The following is a 24,778-nucleotide window of genomic DNA, read 5'->3' on the forward strand; positions in this document are numbered from 1 at the left end:
AAGTGTGAAAAAGTAATTGTACTCTACATATTGTTTGATATACCATTTATACAATAATACAACTAATTCAGAAAGGTATTTTTGAGTTAAATATGAAATATTGAATGATAAATAGTGAGTTAAATTTCCTTTGTATGTATGTTGAACTGAAACATGGTTTTGTGTAAATACCTTTAAGAACTGAAATAATCAGATGGACCTACCAAATTAATATCTTTGTTGAATAATATATAAACACTTGCTTGTTAAGACTAATGCAGATTTTGATTAAGTGGGGCTCCTGGATCCAGAAACTTAATATACCATCTGGTTGTGGTAAAGCCAGTTATGTCTTAGGAAATGTAGAAACACGACTAGAATGTAAGCCCCGTGTATAAATTTCTTCACTGGTGAAACAGGGTTTTCGTGTGTTTGGTTTTTTGGTTTTGCTTGTTTTGTTTTGTTTTTGGCAGCTCTTAGGCCCATCTGACTTGAATACAGCCGAGGAATTCTGACTTCATTCTAGATTTAAGGCCTTCCCAGCCTTACCTTCTGATCATTGTCGCAAAATAGCACCTGAGGGCCTGAAGGCCAGCGGGCCATTGTAGCAAACTGTATGAGGTCATATGTTTCCTCAGGAAACAACAAGTTCTTTCCTCTCTTAAAGACCAAATTTGATCTCCTGCAGACTTACTTTCCCAACCCTGTGGTCTCCCATGCTCTGAGTTCAGCTCCTTCCACACACTCCCAGATAGCAGCAGTTCCCAGAGCCCTGCACATACAGGCAAAGCAAATCTTTTCATTCCAGGACAGTCTTGTCTACCAATGTAGTTCTAGGACGGCCAGGGCTACACAGAGAAATCCTGTCTCAAAAAACACAACAAAAACCATGAGAAGCCGGGTGTTAAGAGCAGAGACCAGGAGAGTAGTGTATAGTTTAGAATTCATAGGTTTAATTATTACAAAGAGCCCCAAATCCTTCCCCTCTCCCACCTCTGCAGGATATTTAGCCTTTGGTGCTCTATAAATTTGATTGTCCTTAAGTGGAAACTTGTTTCTCTCTAGATTTGAATGGCATAGATTTAACTCCTGTACAAGATACTCCTGTGGCATCAAGAAAAGAAGATACTTACGTTCATTTTAATGTGGACATTGAGCTCCAGAAACACGTTGAAAAGTTAACCAAAGGTTTGTGACTTTGTCTTTGTCTTCCTATGGACAGCACTCGTTTGAGTATGTACACAGTGGTCCTATCACAGTCCATATCTGGCAGAAGTCAGTGTTACCTGGTTAGTTGAAGAAATCCAAATATTAGTGATTTTTAAATGTTGAGAATGGATGGTGTGTTATCTGGTTGTATAATGACACTGGAATATATGTTCTTTACTATTAAAATGTTAGGCCTGGGAGATGGCTCCTGGGAGGACCTAAGCTAAACCCATTGTACCCAGGTGTGACAGCTGCCAGTGCTGGGAGAGGACAGATGATGGACTCCTGAGGTTTGTTGGCCAGGCAGTCTGGCTTCAGGCTCATGAGAAACCCTGTCTAAAAGAAGCAATGTGGAAAACTGATTGTGGAAGATACTCACATTAACCTCTTGCTTCTGCGTGTGTACACACATACATGCATGACAGCTTTTCTCCTTCTACTGAGTAGGTGAAGCTGGAACTCTGAGGTTGCTCTCTAATCTTTTCCTTCCACTTGCACTGAATAGAAAAACGCAGAGCGTGCAGCTCATTGGAGGGAAGATGGAAAAGAGCCACCTTTTAGCACAGTGAAGTTGCACTGCCAGCCCAGTACAAATCTGTACAGTAAACACGGCAGTTGCCACTTACCCGCTGATGTCAGTGTTCTCTGCAGACAACCCGGGCTCAGCTGCAGTTTCTGAATGCCCAGCTCTTAGGAAGTGTGTGAGGAGAGAGTGCCTTTAGCAAGCAATCCTGCAGCCTCTGGAGTGGTGAAAGCCAGACCTGTGGCAGGAGCAGCCTCAGACTCTGATGGATAAGCATGGTGCAGCACAGCAAAGTGTTTTTAAGACCTCCAGGCCACTGATAGACTCCAGAACTTGACAGGGTATGTGTCAGAGTGTGTGTTCTGGGTTAATGAGAACACTGCAACTCCGCGTGTGCCTTCACACGCTTGCTTTCTCTCTGTTACTTTGAACCCATTTCTGACTTGAAGGGAAGACAGTGGTTGTCCTTACTGTGCTCTGTCCTGATACTGACGAATCATTGAACCATATCAGGACTTCACTGTTCCTGTTCTCCATTTTTGAACTTAATCTTTAGTCACTATAGTTCTGACTAATGAAATTTCCTGTTTATAAACCTTGAAGTCATCTCAGGATATCTTAGTTTTACAGTTCTCTTAACAATTGTGTGGAGTAGAGGTCTGCATACTAAGACATCTTGTTTTCTTATGATATACATGAGTAAGTAAGGATGGTGACCTGTTTGGACTCCAGTGACATGTGACCTGATAGCTCCAGTCTCTGATAATCAGGTGTCAGCTGTTGGTGCAGGGATGAGAAGAGATCCTAAAACTCTCTGGTTCTAGTAGGGCCCTGTGCTTAGGAAGTGTCCCCAGTAGCCTGAATTGTCACATCTCAGTGTGAAGGCAAATGCACGGCCAGTGTGCCCACCGCTCTGTCCTCCCCTCCTCCGGTGTGTCCTGAGTGACTGGGCTTTTCTGCTTGATTTGTGAGATGCTCTGTACCCAAGTGCCAGGACCGCTCACACTTTTGAACATTGTTAAACATCAGTTAGAAGCTGTGTGGTCACTGAAGTCCATGTCTGTTATCGTTTTTAAAGATCAGATCCAGCACCATCCTGGTCAGAGCAGAATTAAGGGAGTAAGTGAGACACAAGCTTACATTATTTTCCATGCCATTTGTAGAAATCAGTTTTTGTCTACACTGGTGAGGTAACTTGTGAGCTTAACTGTTCTTCCCTTCACTATAGAGGACTTAACTGTCGGTCTTGTAGATGTGTAACGATGTGACTTCCTTGTCCTTGATTCAGTCAGTGCTTGATTATTGTTGCCTTTGTACCCTTCCTGCCATAGCACATCTCCATGTGTGTGTCAGCAGTTGCAGGGGTTAAATACACAGCTTAGGACTCTAAAACAGGCATGAGGCAGCTTTTAACAGCTTGTGACTCATGTTATTTACATATTGGGGTTTGCTTTGGGAGGAAGCAAAACTGGTCAAGCTTGAATGTTTTAAAAGGAACTTTCACTGCCAGTCTGCCCAGTACACGTGCGCTTTATCCCTATAGACTGTGTTCCTTTCTGGGATTGTTTTGTTTTGTTTGATTTTTTTTCTATGTGTGGTTGGGTTTCTGTTGCTGCAGGGAAACACCATGACAGAAATGCAAGCTGGGAGGGAAGGGTTTCTTTATTTGGCTTAGACTTCCATGGGGTTGTTATCATTGAAGGAGGTCAGGAAAGGAACTCACAGGACAGGAACCTGGAGGTAGGAGCTGCTGCAGAGACTGTGGAGGGTGCTGCTTACCAGATTGCGACTCATGGCCCGCTCAGCCAGCTTTATTATAGCACCAGGACTACCAGTCCAAGGACGGCTCCACAGTGGGCTGGGCCCTCCTCCATCAATAACTAAGTTTTAAAAATACTCTATCGGCTTGTTTGCCTTACAGCCAATCTTATGGAGGCATTTCTCTTTTGAGATCCCTTCTTTCAGATGACTCTATATCAGGCTAACATAAAACTATGTGGCACAGTGGTACACATGAGTATTTACTGTGTGGGCTCACATGTCTATGTAGGTATACCTACACTTGTATGCACATGTACATGGAGGTCCAAGGCTGACATTGGGAGTATTCTTTATTTACTTTCTTACTCATTTAGACACATTTCTCAGAGCTCACTGATAAAGTTGTCTTCCTAACCATTTTTTTCCAGGAATTCCGTCTCTTCCTTCTAAGCTGGGATTGCAGGCAGGCTACCTGTCAAATGGGGTCTGGGGAATCTGAACTTCAGTCCTCATATTTGCAAGGCAAGCTCTCTAACCATTGGACCATCTCACCTTACTCAGCCTTCCTTAGTAATTTAGTCTTGAATTGGTCTTGTTCAGGAAGGTTTGCTAGACTTTGTTGATATGGAGAAATGTTAGATTCAGCAAGCAGCCAATAGTCATACCTCAACAGACTGTATTTAACAGGTTACTTTGCAGCTTATGCAAACCAATGCTTTTTCATAAGGTCCTGGTGAGTAAAGAAAGCTAATTAACATAGAAGGTGCTGCCTGAGGTTTATGTGTCTTTCAATTTCTTAGGTGCGGCCATCTTCTTTGAATTCAAACATTACAAGCCTAAAAAGAGGTTTACCAGCACCAAGTGTTTTGCCTTCATGGAGATGGATGAGATTAAGCCTGGGCCAATCGTAATAGAGCTGTAAGTTTTGGGCATAGCAAAGAATGGGACGTGGGGGTCAATCAAGCGGAAGCTTCTAACCAATCATATCTCTGTTGTGGTTACAGATACAAGAAACCCACTGACTTCAAAAGAAAGAAATTGCAACTGTTGACCAAGAAACCACTCTATCTTCATCTACATCAAAGTTTGCACAAGGAGTGAATCTGCTACACAGAACCGAGGACTTGTGTGACTCACCACGCAGAACCACCCTAGCTCTGAGTAGCAGAGTCAGCCTTCCACAGGCAGGAAAGGAGCCCACCCACGCCAGGTGACCAAGCAAGTCTACTGCACAGCCGGACCCCAGAACAAAAGCCCAGCATGTCACCTATCACTCCTTTGGATACAGGTTTATTGTAGATTTTGAAACATTTTTACTTTTCTATTAATTGTGCAATTAATAGTCTATTTTCTCATTGCCACTGCTACCGTTTCCCGGACAGTACTGCTGTGGTAGACGTGCATAACTTGAGACAATGCAGCAATAAGAATGTGCTAGAGTTTACATCTCTGCTCACTTCTGCTCCAGTGTGCTCAGAAGGGTTAAGTGTCATGCTGGGAGTGGAGGTGGGCAGAACTGTTCTGAGAGGAATCGGACTAGTTACATTGCCTAACAAAGACTCCTAACTTAGAAGAGACCTCACCTGATGCCATGGGTCTCCTGCATAGAAAGCGTGGCCTGACCAGATGAGAATTGAGTGCTCCCCAGAGGCCTGGATTGATTTCCTGAAGAGAGCACATGTATAGTCAGGTGGATTATCTGTTCTTCTCTATTGTACTGCTAATTCTTTTTGGTAGATCCTAGGGTTAACATCGGGACCATCTCAGAATAACTACAGATAATGTGTTTACAGATCTTTTAAATGGTGTCATTTAGGAACAGTTGAGTCAGATGGTAAGATGCTGCGGGCTAACTGCTGCTTTCCTGGTCACCCGTTGTGAGACCTTAAGACCGCAGACCTCTCCTTAGTATGCAAAAATCTGGAAAGACTGTCTATTTTTTTTAATATAGGTAGATAGGATTGCCATTTATTTCCTATTTAGATATACATTCATTCACCCATATGAAAATATGCAGGTCATTAGTTTATTTTGAATTGACTATTTACTTTTGGTGTAACGAGGCATAAATAAAACTTTGATAGCACACGGTGGATGGTTGTTACACAAACATTAAGGTTTGTGAGGGTCTTTCTGTGGGTTGGACGAGCCATGTATTTAATACTCACTTGTCAATGAACAGTGCGTGAGGGGGCTGCACTGTCAATACAGGGCCTGTTTCTAAATAGTCTACCCTCATCACACCATTCAATATATTTGCTTTTTCAAGTAACCACCCACAATGAATATGTTTTCAACTTACCCTTCAAGAGATCTAGTCTTGACTTTGAGCACCTACTAGGTCACTGTTTACTAGATAATCTTAATAAGAACTATTTCAGGCTCAACCTGAAAAAAATCCACAACCAAATTAAATCCACAACCAAATTATCTCTTCATTGGCTTAATTCCAAATGCTAAAATAATTCCATCTATAATAGCTCTAGGGGACGGAGGTTTTTGCCTTAAATTAGCTCGCTGTCCAACTCGGGCTTTGAGTTGTAGATCCCCGGATTGTAAGCTCCTCAGGGGCAGAGCCCCATCTCTGTCAGGGAAGGTTCTAAGGCACTTGGTGGTGCTCTGTGCCTGGGGAGTGCGCAGTACATTTTGTCTGATGTTGCTGACTAGACCTAAAAACGAATTCCTTAAAAGTTATTATTAAAACGTAGCAAAGACTGCACATCGTCCTCTCTCTTTTCTTACAGATCATATGACAAATAACAAGGTGGTAATTTTCTGTGCTACGGCACTGATCATTCACATAAGCATGGTTTATATGAGCTACGAATGCCTGCCATCAGGGTTAAAGCACTTTAGTGGAACATCTTGTGATAAGCTTGGCGTTAGTTCAGACCCGAATGACAAGACTGTCTTAAAGCAGCTGGCACGCAGTACCCCCCATTTCACAAGTCCCCGTTGCACTGAGCAATAAGTAGCCTTGTCTCTAGCAGGGATGCTTCCAGGCTGAGGTGCTGCTCCTTCCTGTGAGCTTTAGCTGCTCAACCCAGAACCAGCTGAAGGAGACTTCTGAAACAACTTTTGAAATGGGAGAGTCTGACTGAACTGAGGTACGATGTCCTCTGTGCCATCTGTAGACGGACAGGCTTTTGTAGCACAGGATGTCTGATCAGACAGAGCTGAAGGGTACAGAAATGCTACAACTAGAGTTTCTCCACACATTTCTGATGATTTTTATGATAAATGACAAGATAACTGAAGGGTTTTAGAGGGGGAATGTCCTACTTTTGAATATAAAAAAAGGTTTAATTTACTTTTACTATTTGTCTTCTTAGCTTGTATAATTTTTATTTTATATGCCCTCTAAACTTAGGTAGTCAAGATAGCTGAGGCAGGAGGATAACAAATTTGAGCGAGCCTGGACTATATAGGTGAAACCCTATCTTTAAAAAAAAAAAAAAAAAAAGGTAAAAATTACAAATTATATTTTCACTATTTTGTGTCTTGAGGGGATTGACAGATATTTTCCAGAAGTGTTTGCAATTTAATATTATTTTTATATGATTAAAATGGCATGTGTTAGGGGCTGAAGAGATGGTTCGGGGGTTAAAACCACTTTCTGTTCTTGCAGAGAGAAACCAGGGTTCAGTTCCAGGTACCCACATGATGGCTCTCAATTGCCTGTAACTCCAATTATAGGGATCTAGTGCCCTCTTCTAGCCCCATGGGTACCAGACATAACATGTTGCACATACATACATGCAAGCAAAACACATATGCATAGAATAGAAAATAAAATTTTAAATTATTACGCAATCCTGTACATTTTCTTACAGATATAAAATCATCAGTAATTCTGGATTAGGACCAGTTGAACTCTTTCTTACTGGAGGACTTACAGGCTCCCTTAGAACTCCTGTGTTCAGAGAAGCTGTCTTTGTATGTCTTCAATCATTGAAGATTTTATTTCACACTGAAGCTTTTGCTCATTTTTTTTCAAAATCTCCAGTGCTTTAACTTCCCAGCAGTGACATGAAATGCCCTAGGTTTCAGTCATTCCTTCACAGGATTTTAGAGAGTACAGTGTCACAGTAAGCTGTTTTCACTTTTTATACCTGTAATTACTGCAGCTTATATGTAATGTGCTGCCAAAAGTACCGTAAATACTCTGAACTAGCTAGTTGTTTAAAGACAGTGAAAAGGGGTGCAAACACTAGGTAGGACACAATTCCAGATTCCTAGATTTACCTGGACTTATAAAGCAGCAGCAATGTTTAAATACTAATTTCTGAATAGTATCTGTTAAAGAATTGAGCCAGGCATAGTAAGTCAAGCCTGAAATTCCAGCCTCTAAGGAAGCTGAGACAGGAGGGCCATGTTGGGTATAGAATGAGACCCTAGCTCAAAACAGCCATGTAACTGAGCTCAGCCCATACTTCTGAACTGAGGATGTACACTGATTTTCTGATCTTTCTGCCTCATGGCAGATTCCTGATTCTTTGCCATACTCTTTGAAAATTAGTTGCAAGGTGAGATGAGAGGAAATAGAATATAGATTTCTAAAAAGAAATGATCTTATAGTCATTGCATATGATTGTTATCTTGTTAGCCACCCTTAATGAAAGAATGGTTTTAAAAGCAACAAAATACCAGGTCAAATAATTTTATAATTCTTTTCCTCATATGCGCGCACGCACATGCATGTATGTGCATGTGTGTTTGTGTGTGTAGGACAGAGGATAGCTTGTGGGAGTTGGTTCTCTTTACTAGGTGGGTCCAAGAGGTCAAACTCAAGCTGTCAGGCTTGGCAGTGTCTTTACCTGCTGAGCCATTTTACTGGCCCAAATATTTTCTTCTCAGTTTTTGAGACAGACTCTATGTCGCCGTGGCTGTCCCGGAACTCAAGATCTGCCTGCCTTTGCCTCCCATGAGCCACCACACCGAGCTCCAAATAATTCTTGCTAGCAGCACAAATTCATACTCAGAAAATCATTCTCAGACAGTGAGCACCAAGAAAGGGCAGACATGTAGACTGTGTGGGGCCTCTGGCTTATTTAAAATAAGAGGAAATTCCCTGTAGAGCTTACTGATGACTTTCCAAGAGAACTTAGCATTGTTGCATGGAATGCATGGAGCCCACTACTGCAGTTCCAGAAGTGCAGTTGTCAGGTTTTCCAAATGAGCAAGTCTCATAGCAACCCAAAGAATCAGCAGACACTGGGAAATATTAATAAACCAAGTTTATGAACTATTACTACAAAGAACTTTAGCAACAGGGGACAGTTTGTGATCCTTGAGTAAACGTCTTGTAGCGTAACAGTCTTTGAGACACACGTGGAGCTGTAAACACCTTGCTCTGAATCAGCTGGCATACACTAAACCAAGGCCATGGAAATACGTGTTCTTAAAGCATTTCCACAGGAAATGTTCATACTTTATGATATTTCTAAATCATTTAGCAATCATTACATATGCTACATGAACTAAACACAGGTATTCTTTATTGCACATTTCAAAGTTGGGAGGATGTTCTAGCTTAAGAGGTGATCTTTACTTAGAAGGGAAAATAATATATTTTTGTTTGGCTCAAAAATGCAAACTGCCAAGGCAGCTTAGTACTAAAAACAATCTTTGTAAAACAAACTTTTAGGTTTTGATGCCAATGAAACCCTTTGCTGTAATGAGTAATGTCCACTTCCTCTCTGACTCAGCAACAGGTCAAAGTTAGGGGGTGGGTTTTGAAGCCTGTGAGCGGTCCTGGACACTGCTTGGAGAGGCAGGTTGGGCTTCCTCTCTTGGGCCTGAAGGCAGTGAGTCTCTTAAAGCAGGTGGTGGTGGTGGATAATCCTGAGGACCGTGGGACGGAGGTGGTAATCGGGTACCAGGAATAAAGAACTCTCTTGGACCAAGTGAACCTGGAGGTCTAAATGGTGTATGTCCTGGTACAAATTCCCGAGGGTCAACAGGCAGGTCCCGTTTCCCAGGCAGAACACCTGGTGCATATTCTCTTACACCTAGTGGTGGACGCATGCCTGGAACTAGAAAACAAGTCACATAGATACCAAGTAACATCATTCCAAGTACAGTAACGTGTATTAATTTCTCAACCCTATAAAATCAAGTATGGCACCCTGACTGTACTTAAGATAAGGCAAATGAGGCTTAGCAAATTAATTTATAGCCTGTGGCCACTAAGCTAAGGTCAGGTTTAAACAGCTCCACTTAATTCCAAGTTTTCTTTTCCCTCTGTAACTCTGCACCTCAGAATAGTTCCGTTCAGAATAATAGCCAAGCCAAGAGGATAGTTGTGAAACAGTTTCATCGCAACAAAGTTGAGTGAAATGTTATTATCGCTTGTCAACTGAGAGTTCATGTGCCAAAATAGTTAAGAAGATGAACTCAAATTGATCTTCATTTACTAGGTTTGTGTTTCCTGTAACCTCTTTTCTATCTAGTCCCACTGAGAATGGAGTTTTTACCTTTCCCCTCTCTATTCTGTGACCAGTGGCTTATGCTTCTATTACAGATGATGACAAGCTTCATGTTATAGGACATAAGTATCTGTGACCTACAGAGTCACCCATCTTTTCTGCATAACGTGTAGCCACTGGTGTTCAAGTGCACATTGCTGGCTTTCCTAAATGACCCCTTTCCTTGTCTGGCCATGCCCAATTCAGTTTAGGGAGACTAGTTAGTAGCCGTATGTCCTCAGAAAGTTGAGGATGGGTTACTACAATGTACTCTCAGCTTTAGCCTTAGTTGGAAAGCTCTGTGATAGCAACTACTTTAGCAAGGAACAGAAAAGATGAATGTTCTTTACAAGTAAGTTAATACTGTCCAAATCATACCAAATGGTGGAGGAAGTGGGCGAGGCCCAAAAGGCCCACATAGCTGAGGAGGTGGTCCATATCGTATAGGTGGTGGCACTGGGCCTCCCATGAGAGGCACCCCTGGAAATGGAGGCGGCCCTTTGGGAGCCATGTTAACCTGCAGGAAAGAAACAATTAAAGTTTGGAAATGCTTTAACATGGCAAAGTACCAAGATTAGTAAACTGGCACCTGTCCAAAGAACGGCCAGTGTGAACCACCTCACCCCATGTTGCCAGTGACAACCCAGAGAGGTTAGGAGGCCGCAAGCAGTGACTAGGTTACTGCTTGTCCTCTGCGTGGGAAAGGGAACAGAAAGAGGACTCAGCTTCCTAAGAAGCCTATGACAGGTCAAAGCCACACGCTGCCATCTGTGTCAAGAGGAGTACTCTCAACTCTCTCACGACTGTAATGCCAGATATATATATTAAGAATGAAGGGAACATCGGGATATAATGCATGTAAAATAATGAAAAGATATGCAGTTATAACTAAAATTTAAAATAAAAATACAGATAACAGATGGAAAATGTGTATCCACGCACGCAGTGACAGCAACTATTTCAGGGCTCAGTGGGCCTTTGCCACATTATTCAAATGTTCATATCTTCTGATCTGTGTGAGTATCTCGCTTTAAACATTGAGCAAGCAGAGTCCAGTGATTTACAGGAGGTTATACTGAAAGAGGGGAAGCTGGAATTCAAATACCAGTCTTCACTCCAAGGCTGTAAGTTGTCTCCAGTCTCTGAAGTCTTCTGGAAAGGCATGGAGGGCTCATCCAGACTGGCTTTAGATTAAAAAGACTCTAAAGAGGTGCACACCCCTGGAGTCCTGGACTGGCCTTCACAGTGTTTGCCAGCAGTGTTATGTGCGTTATTAGGAAGACAGAGCTCCACTAGTGGCCTTCACTGGCCAGCAACACTACCCACTATTCCCCTTGGGCAGGAACTCCATTACTGTGTCAATGTGGTGTGGCAGGCTCAGCAGCGGCACAGCCACACACGTCTCAGAGCACTCCTGTGGACAGTCACTGAGTACGGACAGTGCTTAGGACACAGGTTTCTGTTTGTAAACAGTCTGATTTCATATCATTCCCAACAGTTTTTCAGTTCACAAACGGGTTTTAGGAGCATAGTTCTAGGCAGATAATGAAAACAAATCATGTGATTTACTGAGTTATTTCACTCAGAGCGTTCAGGACAGAGCACACAGCATAGGCTGCAGTGATGACTTTTCTATGTGATAACAGTTACAGCAAGTGCTCTAACCTGGTTAGTAATTTAACACAACAGGAAAAGGGACACCAACAACCAGAGTCACGAGCTGGAGTGATGCTGCGTCTCAAGAGACAGTGAACAAGGTGAGTGGCATGCATTTATAAATGTCTACAGACAAACCAAGCCAAACCAGGGGCCACTCCAGCCCTCAGTCTCTAAACACTTCCTGCTACTGGATGCTCAGCTAAAGGGGCAGTGCTGGAGACTGAGGGGCCTTCGGGCTCTTGGGGAACAATTTGCTTTTAAAGAAACAAATAGTCATATAAACAAGAGATAGAAGACACCAATAGGAAATACGCATCTGGCTGTATGCTTGAGAACTTACCTTGCCCTCATCCATGGCCTTAGCGGGAGAAGAGCTCCTGGAGCTGCTATTCACCACAGGAGGTGGACCTGGGTCTGTGAGAGGCCAGAGAGCTGACTTAGACTCACCCTGACTGGTCCACTTTGAGAAGAATCAAAGCCCATATGCATGAGACTCAGAAATTACTTAGGCCCCTTACCAGAAGCAGAGTGTTTCCCAGAGGCCTCTGATGGCCATCGAGGACGAGGTAAATGCCTGTCCAGTGACCCTTGAGAAAGAAACAGAGCCAGTGACATGTCATTTTTAGAGGGAATAAACCTGCTGTGAACGGGGCTCAACTTTTAAGTAGAAATCAGCATTACAAATAGATCTCTTTCTGGCTAGGTAGCACATGCCTGCAATCCAGAAGAGGGATCTCAATATACAAGTCAGTTTATGAAAAGACTTCAAGTATAAAACAAAGATTGCCTCCATTTTTGGAAGTTTATTTTTAAATTCTTTTTATTTTATATGTATGGGTATTCTGCCTGCACATATGTTTATGGTTCACATGTGTGCAGTACCCGTGGAGGCCAGAGAGGGTGTCAGATCTCCTGAGAATGGAGTCACAGGTGGTTGTGAGATGACCATGTGGGTACTGAGAATTGAACTCAGGTCCTCTGGAAGAAGAGCAGTGCTGCTAACCACCAAGCCACCTCTCCAGCTCTAGGAATTGCCCTAGTTTTAAAGACAAGCACTAAATGTTTTATTAAGAATACTGGTGCTTCAAGGTAGAGATTTAATAGCACTGTACTGGCAGCATTTTTCCAGTCTGACTTATCTTTCTAAGCGTCACAGACGGAATTAGAGTAAGATGACACTTCACATTCCCAGGTAAACTGTAAAGAGTGTATCACTCCTCAAAAGCATGGCAGGGGCCTCCAGGAGAATATAAGTCTCTCTGTCCTACAAGAGCTTACATTGACCCACTTCTCTATTGGACAGACACGAACTCTAACATGGCAAGAACACAGTTGATGTACTGTAATGCAAAGGAGTACGTCAGTGCTCACCAAATTCACTTCTAGGAGTGTCTCTTCGACTGAGTGTGGCAGAGAGAGGTCTCCCAGGTGACTCTACTGGTAGGGGAGGGGAACATTCTCCACCACTCACAGGGGATGGGCCAAAAGAGCCATTCTGGCTCAGCAGACCTGAAGACAGCAATGCCTCGTTAGCACTCTATGACAGCCCCTTCCCTCCAGACAGCTCAGGAGTCTTTCTAGGGCACCAGACCTAACACAGAAGTAAAATTGAATTCACACACATTCTACACCAGAATCCTGCTACCATGTACAAATGCTCCGTACCTCGCCGAGGAGGGTTCTGTGTGTTTGGTCTTCCTGGCATTGGTTTTACGATCACAGGTTCATCTTGTCTCATCGCCATCTTTTGAGTCATTTCCAGTAATCTTGAATATTGAGAAACAGTGGTCGTGAAATAGTAATCAGTTCCTTATTAGATACCACCCAGCACTCAAGCACTGTAAAAGCACTGACAGTTAGGTATAAAATCCCATACTTGTGCACGCGCACTGTGAAAGCACTGACAGTTAGGTATAAAATCCCGTACTTGTGCACGCGCACTGTGAAAGCACTGACAGTTAGGTATAAAATCCCGTACTTGTGCGTGCGCACTGTGAAAGCACTGACAGTTAGGTATAAAATCCCGTACTTGTGCCGTAAGTTAGCAGCTTCTCTCTTCTCCTCTGCCATGGCTCTCTCTGCAGCGCGAGCTTTAAGCTGTTGAAGATATTGAAGAAAAAGTATTGTGACTCAGATGTGAAAGGCTGTGCACAAAATAAAAAAAAGGGAAAGCATTCCTTACCCAGTTATCATGAGCTTTCTTCTCATGGGCAGCAATCTGAAAAGACAACACATCAAATACATGTTTACGGTTCTTCAGAACACCCCTTTTAACATATACCAGCTATTCAAAAAAAGGAAGGAAGGAAGGAAGGAAGGAAGGAAGGAAGGAAGGAAGGAAGGAAGGCAGGCAGGCAGGCAGGCAGGCTGGCTGCAGGAAACGAAGTCTGATGCAGTTTTTACCTGGTTTTTGAATGAGCGCTCTGTTTTCTGTAATTCTTCTTCCATTTCTTCAATTCGCCGCCTGAGAGTGCCATTTAGCATCATCAATTAAAGCAACTAGGTAAAGTGTGGGACAACCCAACAGTGCCTCCAAACTCTGAAGAGCTACAGTAGTGACCATCTCACCAAACATACAAAACATGTTTTATAGACTTACTCACAGTACAGTATAATCAAAACAAAAAAACTAATTGTCCTGTCATTTCATGGCTAGAGGTTCTTAGATTATCATCTCCTTAGTAGTCTTCATAACGGCCTGCTGTGAATATTTGCTTCTACACAAAGATAAACGTGTTTCTTCTAGTCAACGGGAAATTAAACGGACGAGTGACTACTGAGCTATTAAGTGGAACAGCCATGGCGGTGACTTTCACAGCAAACAGCTTTCATAAAAGAGTGACTCTAATATAGTGGTTTTCAACCTGTGGACTGCAACCCCTTTGACAAACCTCTATCTCCAAAAATATTTACATTACAGTTATGAAGTAGCAATGAAAATAGTTTTAGGGTTGGGGTCACCACAACCTGAGGAACTGTATTGAAGAGCTGGAGTGCTGGGAAGGTTGGGAACCACTGCTCTAGGGTAGAAAGCTCCTCCCCACCCTGCTGCCCCAGAGCCCTCTGCAGGAAACAAGGAACTTTTTAGTCCTATCAGTGTGTGGACTAAGTAAATTTGTGACCATTTTTCACTTGCTAATGTTTTCCTCTATGACTGAATGGACTCATATCCCCACCTCACTCACATGCTGTTCTGTGCTTTTTCCGTGTTTTCTCCAGTTTTAGAAAGCAAACAGATCCCTGTGCAGAGCCTGAACTTACTTGTAAGTTTTCACTTCCTCTGCAGCCAGAACCACCTTTTCATCGGCTGCCGTTAGTTTCTGCTCTCTGTCTTGCCGTTCATACTCTTCTTGACTCAGTTTCCTAGGATAAAACCATTCCCGGGTGAATGGCTGTCCTTATGGCAGTCGGCTCTTGTTCAACTGTCCTTTCCTATTCTTCTCTGCTGGTTGTTGGTTGGTTGGGTTTTTTTGTTTTGGATTATTTTTGTTGTTGTTTCTCTGCCTATCCCTGGCTGTTCTGGAACTTGTTCTGTAGACCAGGCTGGCCTGGAACTCAAGATGTGTCTGCCTCTGCCTCTTGAGTGCAGCTATGCAGCACCAGAGACCTGCTTCCTGTCCTTCCCTTAATGCCCAGACAGATGAAGTTATACAAAGTTTTTAAAATTTCCCTTACATCTAGGAAGTCAAACTCTGATCTCTTGGCAAGCCAGAAGTCATTGTTAATGTGTCCAACAATTTCCTCTAACAATAAAACAACCATAAAAACACCGTGCTCTGTGGGTAACGTACTACAGGTAAGGAAAGCTTCCCGTCCTCTAGAAAACAGCAGCCCCACTCAACTAAGGCGGGGCAAAAGGCGCTAATCATTTTTGATGCTGTCCTGGAAGAGCTGTTGTGTAGAGGCAGGTGCCCGTGGAGGTGCATGCCTGTGACTCCAGCAGGGCAAGGCAGAGGCAGGCTGATTCCTGAAGCTCACTGGCCAGCCAGCCTATGGAATGGATACTCTTCTGATCAATAAGAGATAGGACTCAAAAAATAAAGGTGAACATCAAAGGAGGAAAAGACACCCATTTTGACCTCTGACCTCTACACCCAAGTGCACACATGCATACCCACATTAAGTACATATAGTGTACACACATACAGAAGCAACACCTAGTCACAAGCATGCATGCATACAAAGAAAAGGCAGGTTGTAAAGAAATCAAGCACAAAGGGAAATCCAAGCCTTTGCTAACTGTAACTGGGGAAAACTGTAAATAAGCTTTAGAAAAGGCGCTGTGTGCAAGGCTAGCAGAGAGCAGTAGGCCTACTTCTGCAGTGCCATCTCCTTCTGCTGGTAGAGCTCATTCAGGATCTCCACTTTCTGCCTCAGAGTTTTGCACTCGTCTTCCAACCCAGCTTTAGCAGTCTGCAGCGAGCTGCGGTCATCTTCCAATTTCTTGATTTGGTCTATGAGGGATAAAAAGGTGCAGAAGCTTGAGAGGCAGGGCTGAGGTCAGTTCTAAGAAGTAAGAATGAGCACTGGGACCTGCTTATCTTGCCAATCAAATTTGAAGTTCTAGTATGTGGCAGTTTTGTCTCCAGAAGAACCTACCTTCCAGGTTACATTTAGTGGACATCGATGCTCTTAGCTTAAGTTGTAAAAGTTTTAGATCCTCTTCAACTATCGAGACTGCAGTTTGTGTCTAAAAATCACAGAGGAAAGATCTAGTCTTAAAAGTGAGCCATTGAAAGGCCTCCCTGGTACTCCTGGGATACAAACAGGTCGGTACCCGAGAGACGTCCATCATCTGCTTTATTCTGTCTTTTATCTTCTTGCTCCGGTCACCTATAAGAGAAAAGCTTCAGTTGCTTTTTCTTCCTTGCTCCTTAATGACATTTTCATGACTTCCCTCAAACAATGATCATATTCAAACAGCAAATTAAAAAAAGCCAACTAAAAGAACTGATTGGCTGATTTAGAATTGAAAATTTACATGTACAAAGTTAACTAGCAGTTTATGCTATAAAAAATGTCATCAGAGTGCTTTCTTTGCTCAGATCACTTCAACCTGGACAAATGTCGACTACATAAAAACACCCAGGCCTTTGCTCTCCCTTGAATATGCTATCAGGTATGATTTAAAGCACCCTCAGTAGTAGGGAACAGTTAACAACCTGAGAGACAATTCTTTATCAGTTAACATCTAGCCTCTAGCATCTTGCCATACCTGCTCTACAACTCTGGCTTCTTACGGCACAGCCATGGTTGTGATTCCAACCACCTGAGGCCTCTGAAGAAGCCGCAAGCCCTAAGAGCTAAGAGCCACAGAGAGTACACTCTGGAAAGATGACTTCCCCTGTGCAGTGTTCGAGACTTAGAGACAAGAGCTGACTGAAGGAGCTCCAGTGCACACACCTTGTTCTCAGTGGGAGAGATATGAAATGCCAGTGTTTTCTGCATGCCTACACTACACACAAGCAACCCACCCGGCCCAACACAGACATACATGGCTACAAGTTCATCAGTGTGAGCCCACAGCACTAAAGCTTAGCATAGCTGAAAAGTAGCCTCGGTGGATGGAAATTCAAGTCAAGAGGGCAAATATAGGCCCAACCTCCCCGAGACAGCTCTTACCTCCCATTTCTCCATTGGCCAGCTCATCTGACTCATTTCCTCCTTTATCTGCATCCTCAGATTCAAGTTCACATTCTAACCGATTCAACTGTGTGATGCAATTAGTCAGAGCCTAGGAAAGAAGCAAATGGGCGTAAAGCTCTTGATTCTTCTCAGGAGAACACGGGGATTGAGTGTGCACCCGTGAGAATGCGCTTACACTGATGTGAGAATGCGCTTACACTGATGATGTGAGAATGCGCTTACACTGATGTTGTCGTCCTTGTGAGTAAGAGCCACTTCCAAGTCTTTCTGGGACGTCTCAAACGACCTGATCTGTTCAGTGAGCTCAGCATGTGATCTGCTCCACTCTTCAATCTGCTGCTGCAACTGAAAAGTCAAAGCACATAAATCCCTACTTGCAGGTGCGCAATGGGCGAGAACGGACTGTGTGAGACAGTGGTAGGAAGTCAGGCCCGCCACTCCTTGGCTTTCAGTTAAAGAAAGGCGGAGAGTGGTTCCAACCCTCAGAGCTGAGGAAAGAACATCAGTGTGGTAAAGGAGGTTGACCCAAGTGTTCCAGCATTCAGAAAACTATTGCTAGTTCACCTTAATGGGCTTCTAGTATGAATGAATGGGAACATCTCAGACTCGTAAATCCAGACTCTGGTGATATAACCTTCTCTTGGTCAGTAAAGAAAGTTATTAAAAAATGGTTAAAATATTTAATATTTGGGCATAAAAATCTTAACTATTGCTGTTTTAAAGCTACTCAAGTTTATAATGGTCAGGCATTTGATAAAAATAAAAGATAAAAAATAAATACAGTGAGAGCTGCACTGAGTTGTACAGAGAACTCCTGAAGCAGATACCCGCTCCATCAGGGAAGCAGCTTCTCTCCCAGCACCCAGCCTGAGGACTGCTGAGGGGGACTGCTGAGGGGGACTGCTGAGAGGAAATGCCATCACTATTAGGTGATCTTGCCCTACCTGCTCTTTCTTCTTCTTAAGCCTGGCATTTTCTTCTTGAACCCGATGGCATTCAGACTTTACATTCTCTTCACTGAGCTTGGCTTCATTAAGGGCAACTTGAACCTAATATAAAACACTCCCAATTAGTAAATTAATCCAAAGAAGAAAGTTACATTTTCTTTACCAAACATCCTGGATGTTTCATCTTTTACATGCTTTAGCACACCTCAAACTTTTGCTCAACAGACTAAGACAATGCTTAGTTAGTTAGAACACGTACATAGACAATACTCTAGTTAGGGCATACAGGCAGACTCACCTCTGAAAGTTCTGACGCATTCATCGAAATGACATCCTTCAACTTCTCAATGGACTTCTTGTTTTCCAGTATCTGACCCATGAAAGCAGAACACAGAGCCTCAGGTCTCGGCAGAGTCACTGGTGTACACACATGCAGACATTATCTGCTCTTTACTGCTGTGATAAACCAAAAGCAACCTAGAGAGCAAAGAGTTTATCTCTGCTCGAAGCTTACAGCCCATTACCATCTAAGGAGGGCAGGAGCCTGGAGACAACTGACGCAGAGGCCATGGCGGAAGGCAGCTCACTGCCTTGTTCCCCATGGATTACTCAAGTTTCCTTCTTTCTTTTAGTTCCTAGGGCCACCAGCCCAGAGGCAGCTCTGGCCACAGAAATCTCACATCAATCATCAATCAAGAAAACTTACAACAGACCTCCCACAGGCCAATCTGGGGAGGGCATCTTTTCAACTGAGCTTCCCTTTGTATTAAGTTGACATAAAAGAAGCTAACACACACACACACACACACACACACACACACACACACACACACACACACACACACTAAAGGGTGAAACACTAATAAACATATCCCATATAAGCCTATGGTCTTGGTAAAGTAAGGGATCCAGTTTTGGCCTAAGGGGGAGAAAAAAAATGTACTAATAGTCCAACCTTATTATTATAAGATAATACAGCACATGACCACATAAAAAGATAAAAGAATAAATTTTTCAAGTAAGCCAATTCAAACTGCTGTCATGGTTGTGTTCCACCCCCAGTAGAGAAAAACTAAAAAAGAATCTCTGCCCAGCTAAGCCTGATAATTCTGGAGACTGAGACACAGGGTCATGAGCTCAAGACCTGTCTGGGCTGCAAAGTTCAAAGGCAGCACAGGCAACTTAGTGGATACTGTCTCAAGATTAAAACACAGACAGGGATAATGCTCCCGCTCAGTGTGAGAATAGCCACCTACCCTGCATGAGACACTAGGGTCAAATCCAAGATCGTAGGGGGTGGGGGAGAATTTCATTGCCTAAATTGGGAATAGAAGAATTTGGAGGAAAACAGACCAATCTCATACACAAGAATTCCAAAAGTTTATGAAGACAGCAGCTCCTTAAGGGGTGGAAAATGTAATTCTTTCCTCTGAGCCATGCATAGTGGTTTCCAAAGAATACAGTACAAAGAGCTGAAAAGAATAATATAACAGCAGAGAAATGTGGCTGGCACTTGCTTAGCTGGGGCATTAGCTCTGCTGAGGTATAATAGAAAGCCTCTCCGTTTTCTCTACAACCATTACACAAAACAAATGAGTTTACCAAAAAGAGAATTTTTTTAAAAACAGAACAAGATCTAAAAACCATTCATAAGGCCAGAATTCATAGTTGGTCTACCTGTGCTAGAGGGCAGAGCCCAGCCATTTGACAATGGTCCAGGGTTGAGAACAAAAATACTCTTCCTGTGCCCATGAGAGTAACCCAGGGTTCCTCTTCTGTTACACTTCTGTCAGACAAGCCTCAGTAGAGTCAGCTTCCATGACTCCTCCTTCCACTTGAGCTAACAGCCTGGGGAAAGTTGCCCTCACTTAGCTCCTTCAGAAGCCCAATTACATAACCAGTGAGCAGCTAATCTTACCAAGTCCTGGTTCTTGACGTTCTGCTCTCTCTCAGACTCTAACTGAAGACGAAGGCTTTTGGCTTTGTCACCCAAACTTACATTAGTTTCTTCAAGTACCTTGATTTTATCCTTAACAGAAAGAGACACTAAGATTAGTAAGAATGACTCTCCATTTACTCTCACTTGTAGAATGCAGTTCTCCCCTTGGACATGTTTACCTTGTACTTAATAGCTTCATCAGAGAGAATCAGATTTTGTTTCTTGGTTTCTTGAACATATTTCTTTGACTCCTTGATCTGTGTAAACAAGGTTTTTAGGATTAAGTTACAACTTAGAATTAACTAACATTATAGTGCTACCAAAGTCACTTCCAAGTGGCCATCCTCCTCCAGACAGCGACTGCCCACATCTTGGGATAGCTCATAGGAAATGATGAAATAAACATGAATCTTTAAAATCATAAATGGAATGCTAAGACAGAAATATTAAGCTGGAATGGAGGAGGAAGCTAACAGAATTATACCTTTTGCTCATAACTTGACAATTTTTGCATAAGTTCTGCATTTTCTTTCTTGATGTTCTCCAACTTTTCAGAAATTTGTTTCTCAGTAACTAAAAAGAAGGGAAATCTGTAAGTTTGTGAGCCCAAGATGAAGCCAAATGCCCCAGTGTGTTAATAGCAAAGGCCTGGTGCCTGCACTAAGAGAGGAGACCATGCTTTGCTGACTATTATGCCCTTAAAAAGCAGTCTGTAGTGATTACAGTCAGGGGGCAAGAATATTAAACATTAAAAAGTGCAGTATGCAGACTTTAATTTAGAGATACAGAATTTAAGGAAATGCTATACCTTGGTCCCATCTCAGAAAATGGGATTGCTTCAAATGTCATCTGCAAAGAGAAACTGAGAAACACAAAATACCAGATCCCTCCACCATCCTGATCACCGTCCACTCAGATGCGGATTTAATCCTCCACCATCCTGCATGCTGTCTGCTCAGACTCAGTGTGCACTTAATGTGTGTTTGTCACAGGGACACAATCTGCACTGCATCAACATGCACAGTTGATCTTCCCGTGGTAACTGATCCTGTTCTCCCCACTCCCTCAGTCTGCTCTCTGTTGCCTATATCAGTTGGCATCAGCATGGTTTTAACCAGCCGAGCTGGTGGGCTAGAGACAGTAAACTTTCCAGGAGTTAATAAAGCAATCAGGCAGTAGAAGTCATGGCATCTATGTCTAAATTACAGAAAACTCACATCAAACACCAATGCAGAGGATTAATTCAAGGGAAAAAATAAACCTAAATATTTACCTTGATATATTCTACTCTTTACCTAGAAGAAAAGAAATAAAATTAAGTTTGTTGTCCAACACTTGATTAACATATTGTTCTTAATACAGAAGAACCATAAACAAATGAGAATTTAGTAACAACTTGGTTCAGTATAACAGATACATAGTATTTAAAAATAAGGAGAGGTTGGGCTGGCACGATGGCTCAGCAGGCAAAGGTGCTTGTCACTATCCCTGACATTCTGAGTTCTGTCCCAGGACAAAGAGAGAACCTGCACATTGTATGCGGATCTGCACATGTGCACCATGGCTCAAATGGATACAAATAAATAATAAACATAATCTTAAAATACTTTAAAAAGATAAGGCTAAAAGGCATTTCAAATATAATTTGTACTAATACTTCATAATTAGCCTCAATAGATAAAAACAGTATAGCTAAAAGTATGTTTATAGATATAATACAAGAGCACCAATCTTAAGATATTAGCACTGATGCTTGATAACACAAGTGGCTCCTAGCTTAATAATAATAAACACATCAACATTCTATTTACTCTGTATGATTAACAACTCTGCATAGCAGTCAGAAATGACTGTTCAGAAAGATGTCAAAATTCAAGGGAAAATCTTTTTATTTAGATATACATCTTTCACTCACCAGAAAATATCCCAGAAATCCTATTCAAAGCTGTCTACCTGCTGAGTTAGGATTAATGTGGTAGGACTGGGAGAGTGGATAAAGCACTTGCCATGTGAGGACCCGAGTTGGGATGGCCAGAACCCATGGGAATGATTGTATGTTTGGAATCCTGGTGCTCCTACGGTGAGATGGGAGGTGGCAGTATGAGTCTCCCAGAATCCTTCAGGCCAGATGTGGTGACAATTAAAAAGAAACCGGGTCTCCAGAAAGAAGAAGGCTAGAATTGACACCAGGGGCTAGCCTTTGACCTCTGCACATGCATACTTACACACCCAAACACACACACACACACACGTTTTCGCCCACACGAGCACGCACACACACATGCACACAAACACCACAGACACACAGAAAATCTAAAAACAAGTTAGGAATCTGATAGAGCACATCATCTGACTTGCACAACTAACAGTGGTACATGGAACTCGGCCTGAAAAGGATGTTTCCAGAGGAGACATACAAGAAAGCTGACAACTAAAACTGTTATTCCCGGGGTTGGGGATTTAGCTCAGTGGTAGAGCACTTGCCTAGCAAGCGCAAGGCCCTGGGTTTGGTCCCCAGCTCCAAAAAAAAAAAAAAAAAAGGAAAAAAAAAACTGTTATTCCCATCAGGAGACCAATGACCTCTTAATCTATAAAGCCGAGATAGTAACTGATGCAGAAAGATTTGCTAAATTTACTTTCCTTGTGAGCCATGGTCTCACTTTGTAGCCCTCACTAGTCTGGAACACTCTCTATGTAGACCAGGTTAGCCTTGTAGTCACCTGCCTCTGCCTCCTGAGTACTGGGATTATAGGTACAGGCTGCAACACCTAGCCCAATTTCTTTTCTTTAAAAAGAAAAAAAATTACACTTATTTATATGTTCATGTGTGTGGGTGTGTCACATCCAAGGGCATACATATGTACAGGTAGAGGTCATTGGACAACTTGTGGGGATTGGTTCTTACCTCCAACCATGTGATGTCCTGGGAGCAAATTGAGGTTGATAGCCTCAGCTTCAGGCACATTACCCACTGAGCCAACTTGCTGGCCCACTAAATTACTTTGTAACTCAAAATATATTTCCCCTTTTAAGTGCTACTATTTAAAAAACTTTTTAAGATTTATTTATTGTATATGTTTGAATGTTTTACATGCATATATGTGTGTGTACCCCATGAATGCCTAGTGTTTGTAGAGGCAGAAGTGAGCATTGGATCCTGTGGAACCCGAGTTATGGATGTTTATGAGCCCCCATGTAAGTGCTGGCAGTCAGATCTGGGTCCTCTGCGAGAGCAGCAAGCACTGAGTCATTATGGAGCCCTCATCTCTCCAGCCCTTCAAGTACTGTTTTTTTTTTAAAGTAGTGGTGATATTCAGACCCATCCACAAATCATCCATGAAATTTCAATCTTATCAATATAAGACTTGTATAATTATCTTGTTATAAGAAAATGCATTCCGAAGCTGGAGAGATGGCTCAGCAGTTAAGAGCAGTGGCTACTCTTCCAGAGGACCTGGGTTCAATTCCCAGCACCCACATGTCAGATCAAAACTGAATGTAACTCCAGTTTCAGGATAAAACAAAACAAACAAAAACCTTCCAACTCAGGGAAATGAATGATTTTCTCTAATGCCATAGCCTTGCCAATCAAAGAATAAGCTTTTCTTATCCCATTTCACCCAAACTAATAAGAACAGGTATGTAGGCAGAAGCAAGACCAAGGTATAGGGAAATGGCCAAGGTTCCAAGGGTGAATATCTGAAACACGAATTGTGCTCAGGAAAACCAGGGAATGAAAATGTAATGTGTCTTTGGATACCATATAATCTGTAACTCCAAATAAAAAAGACATTTTAGGAGTCCCATAACATATGATAAAACCAGAAAAGTTGTGACATATATTTATAAGGACAAAGGCCAAGGCGTGGGAGACGGCTTTAGGATTAAGAGCGCCTGCATTCCTGGCAGGACAGGAGTTTGTTCCCGGCACTCATCTTGAACCACCTAGAACTCCAGCTCCAGTGCATCTGAGAGGCTCTTCTGGGCTCCTCGGCCATCCATTCACATGCACATATGCACAGGTGCATAGACATACAAAACATAGTGAAAAAGGCTGGAAGGAGCTCATTTGCTAGCCGTGTGTCACTGCGCTGTACTGTTTGCAGTGTGTATGCATGTGCTCATGCCATGTGCACCACACTTTCAAGTCATAGTTTGTGATTCATTCCACTTCACGCTAAAGCACAAGCGTCCGCTGTACCCCAGTGTCATTGCGACCATCAGCTCTCCCGCTGCACGCATGTACAGTAGGTTGCTGCAAGTTCCATGGCTGGCCAGACAGCTCAGCAGGTAGGTGCCTGCTGCCTGATGATGTCAGTCAGATGATGAGTTCAATCCGTGGAATCCATGTAAATGTAGAAGACGAGACCAGTTCCAGAAAATTATACTCTGAACTCTACACACCATTCATGGCGCATGTGCAGGTGGACATGCAGAAAACACACACACACACACACACACACACACACACACACACACACACAACTAATAACTAACTAAAAATAAAGACTGTCTCATTAGACATTCTTGTATAAGATCTTTAATGTATGATTGATTAGTTATTTCTTTCAGATAGATTACTAGACAAGGGATCACACTATTTAAGAGGACAACTATATCCATCCTACCCCACTTTTTAAAGTTTCTG

General features: G+C 42.6%; 2 protein-coding genes and 1 long non-coding RNA gene across 5 annotated transcripts in view; 1 reads left to right on the plus strand and 2 right to left on the minus strand.

The window, feature by feature from the left end:
- The window catches only part of Aida (axin interactor, dorsalization associated), a 27,605-nt gene extending 21,419 nt beyond the window's left edge, over positions 1–6,186 (plus strand). The window contains exons 8-10 of the mRNA NM_001127600.1: positions 1,045–1,167; positions 4,273–4,390; positions 4,477–6,186. Coding sequence (NP_001121072.1) covers positions 1,045–1,167; positions 4,273–4,390; positions 4,477–4,573 — 338 coding nt within the window. The 3' untranslated portion in view covers positions 4,574–6,186. The remainder of the gene's footprint in view (positions 1–1,044; positions 1,168–4,272; positions 4,391–4,476) is intronic.
- On the minus strand, positions 1,113–2,807 carry LOC120096335 (uncharacterized). 2 transcript variants are annotated; one of them, XR_015636240.1, is made up of 3 exons: positions 1,815–2,807; positions 1,568–1,712; positions 1,113–1,265 (listed from the first exon to the last, which is right to left on the minus strand). It is a non-coding gene; the product is annotated as an uncharacterized LOC120096335 (long non-coding RNA). The 2 variants fall into 2 exon arrangements; XR_015636241.1 differs by having other exon boundaries at positions 1,568–1,685; positions 1,815–2,798.
- Positions 6,187–8,694: 2,508 nt separating the features above from the next.
- The window catches only part of Mia3 (MIA SH3 domain ER export factor 3), a 41,546-nt gene continuing 25,462 nt past the window's right edge, over positions 8,695–24,778 (minus strand). For both annotated transcript variants that reach the window (NM_001398684.1, NM_001398698.2), the window contains 21 exon segments: positions 21,404–21,425; positions 20,615–20,703; positions 20,310–20,387; positions 20,110–20,220; positions 18,490–18,561; positions 18,189–18,293; positions 17,467–17,589; positions 17,221–17,332; positions 16,376–16,431; positions 16,198–16,288; positions 15,914–16,052; positions 14,860–14,961; positions 14,002–14,062; positions 13,781–13,816; positions 13,628–13,695; positions 13,264–13,364; positions 12,970–13,107; positions 12,117–12,185; positions 11,939–12,012; positions 10,318–10,456; positions 8,695–9,507 (listed from right to left, as the gene is read on the minus strand). In NM_001398684.1, the coding sequence (NP_001385613.1) occupies positions 9,194–9,507; positions 10,318–10,456; positions 11,939–12,012; positions 12,117–12,185; positions 12,970–13,107; positions 13,264–13,364; positions 13,628–13,695; positions 13,781–13,816; positions 14,002–14,062; positions 14,860–14,961; positions 15,914–16,052; positions 16,198–16,288; positions 16,376–16,431; positions 17,221–17,332; positions 17,467–17,589; positions 18,189–18,293; positions 18,490–18,561; positions 20,110–20,220; positions 20,310–20,387; positions 20,615–20,703; positions 21,404–21,425 (2,100 nt within the window). In that variant the 3' untranslated portion in view covers positions 8,695–9,193.

This window comes from Rattus norvegicus, chromosome 13 (genome assembly GCF_021556685.1).
Source record: "Rattus norvegicus strain SHRSP/BbbUtx chromosome 13, alternate assembly SHRSP_T2T, whole genome shotgun sequence".
NCBI classification, from domain to species: domain Eukaryota; kingdom Metazoa; phylum Chordata; class Mammalia; order Rodentia; family Muridae; genus Rattus; species Rattus norvegicus.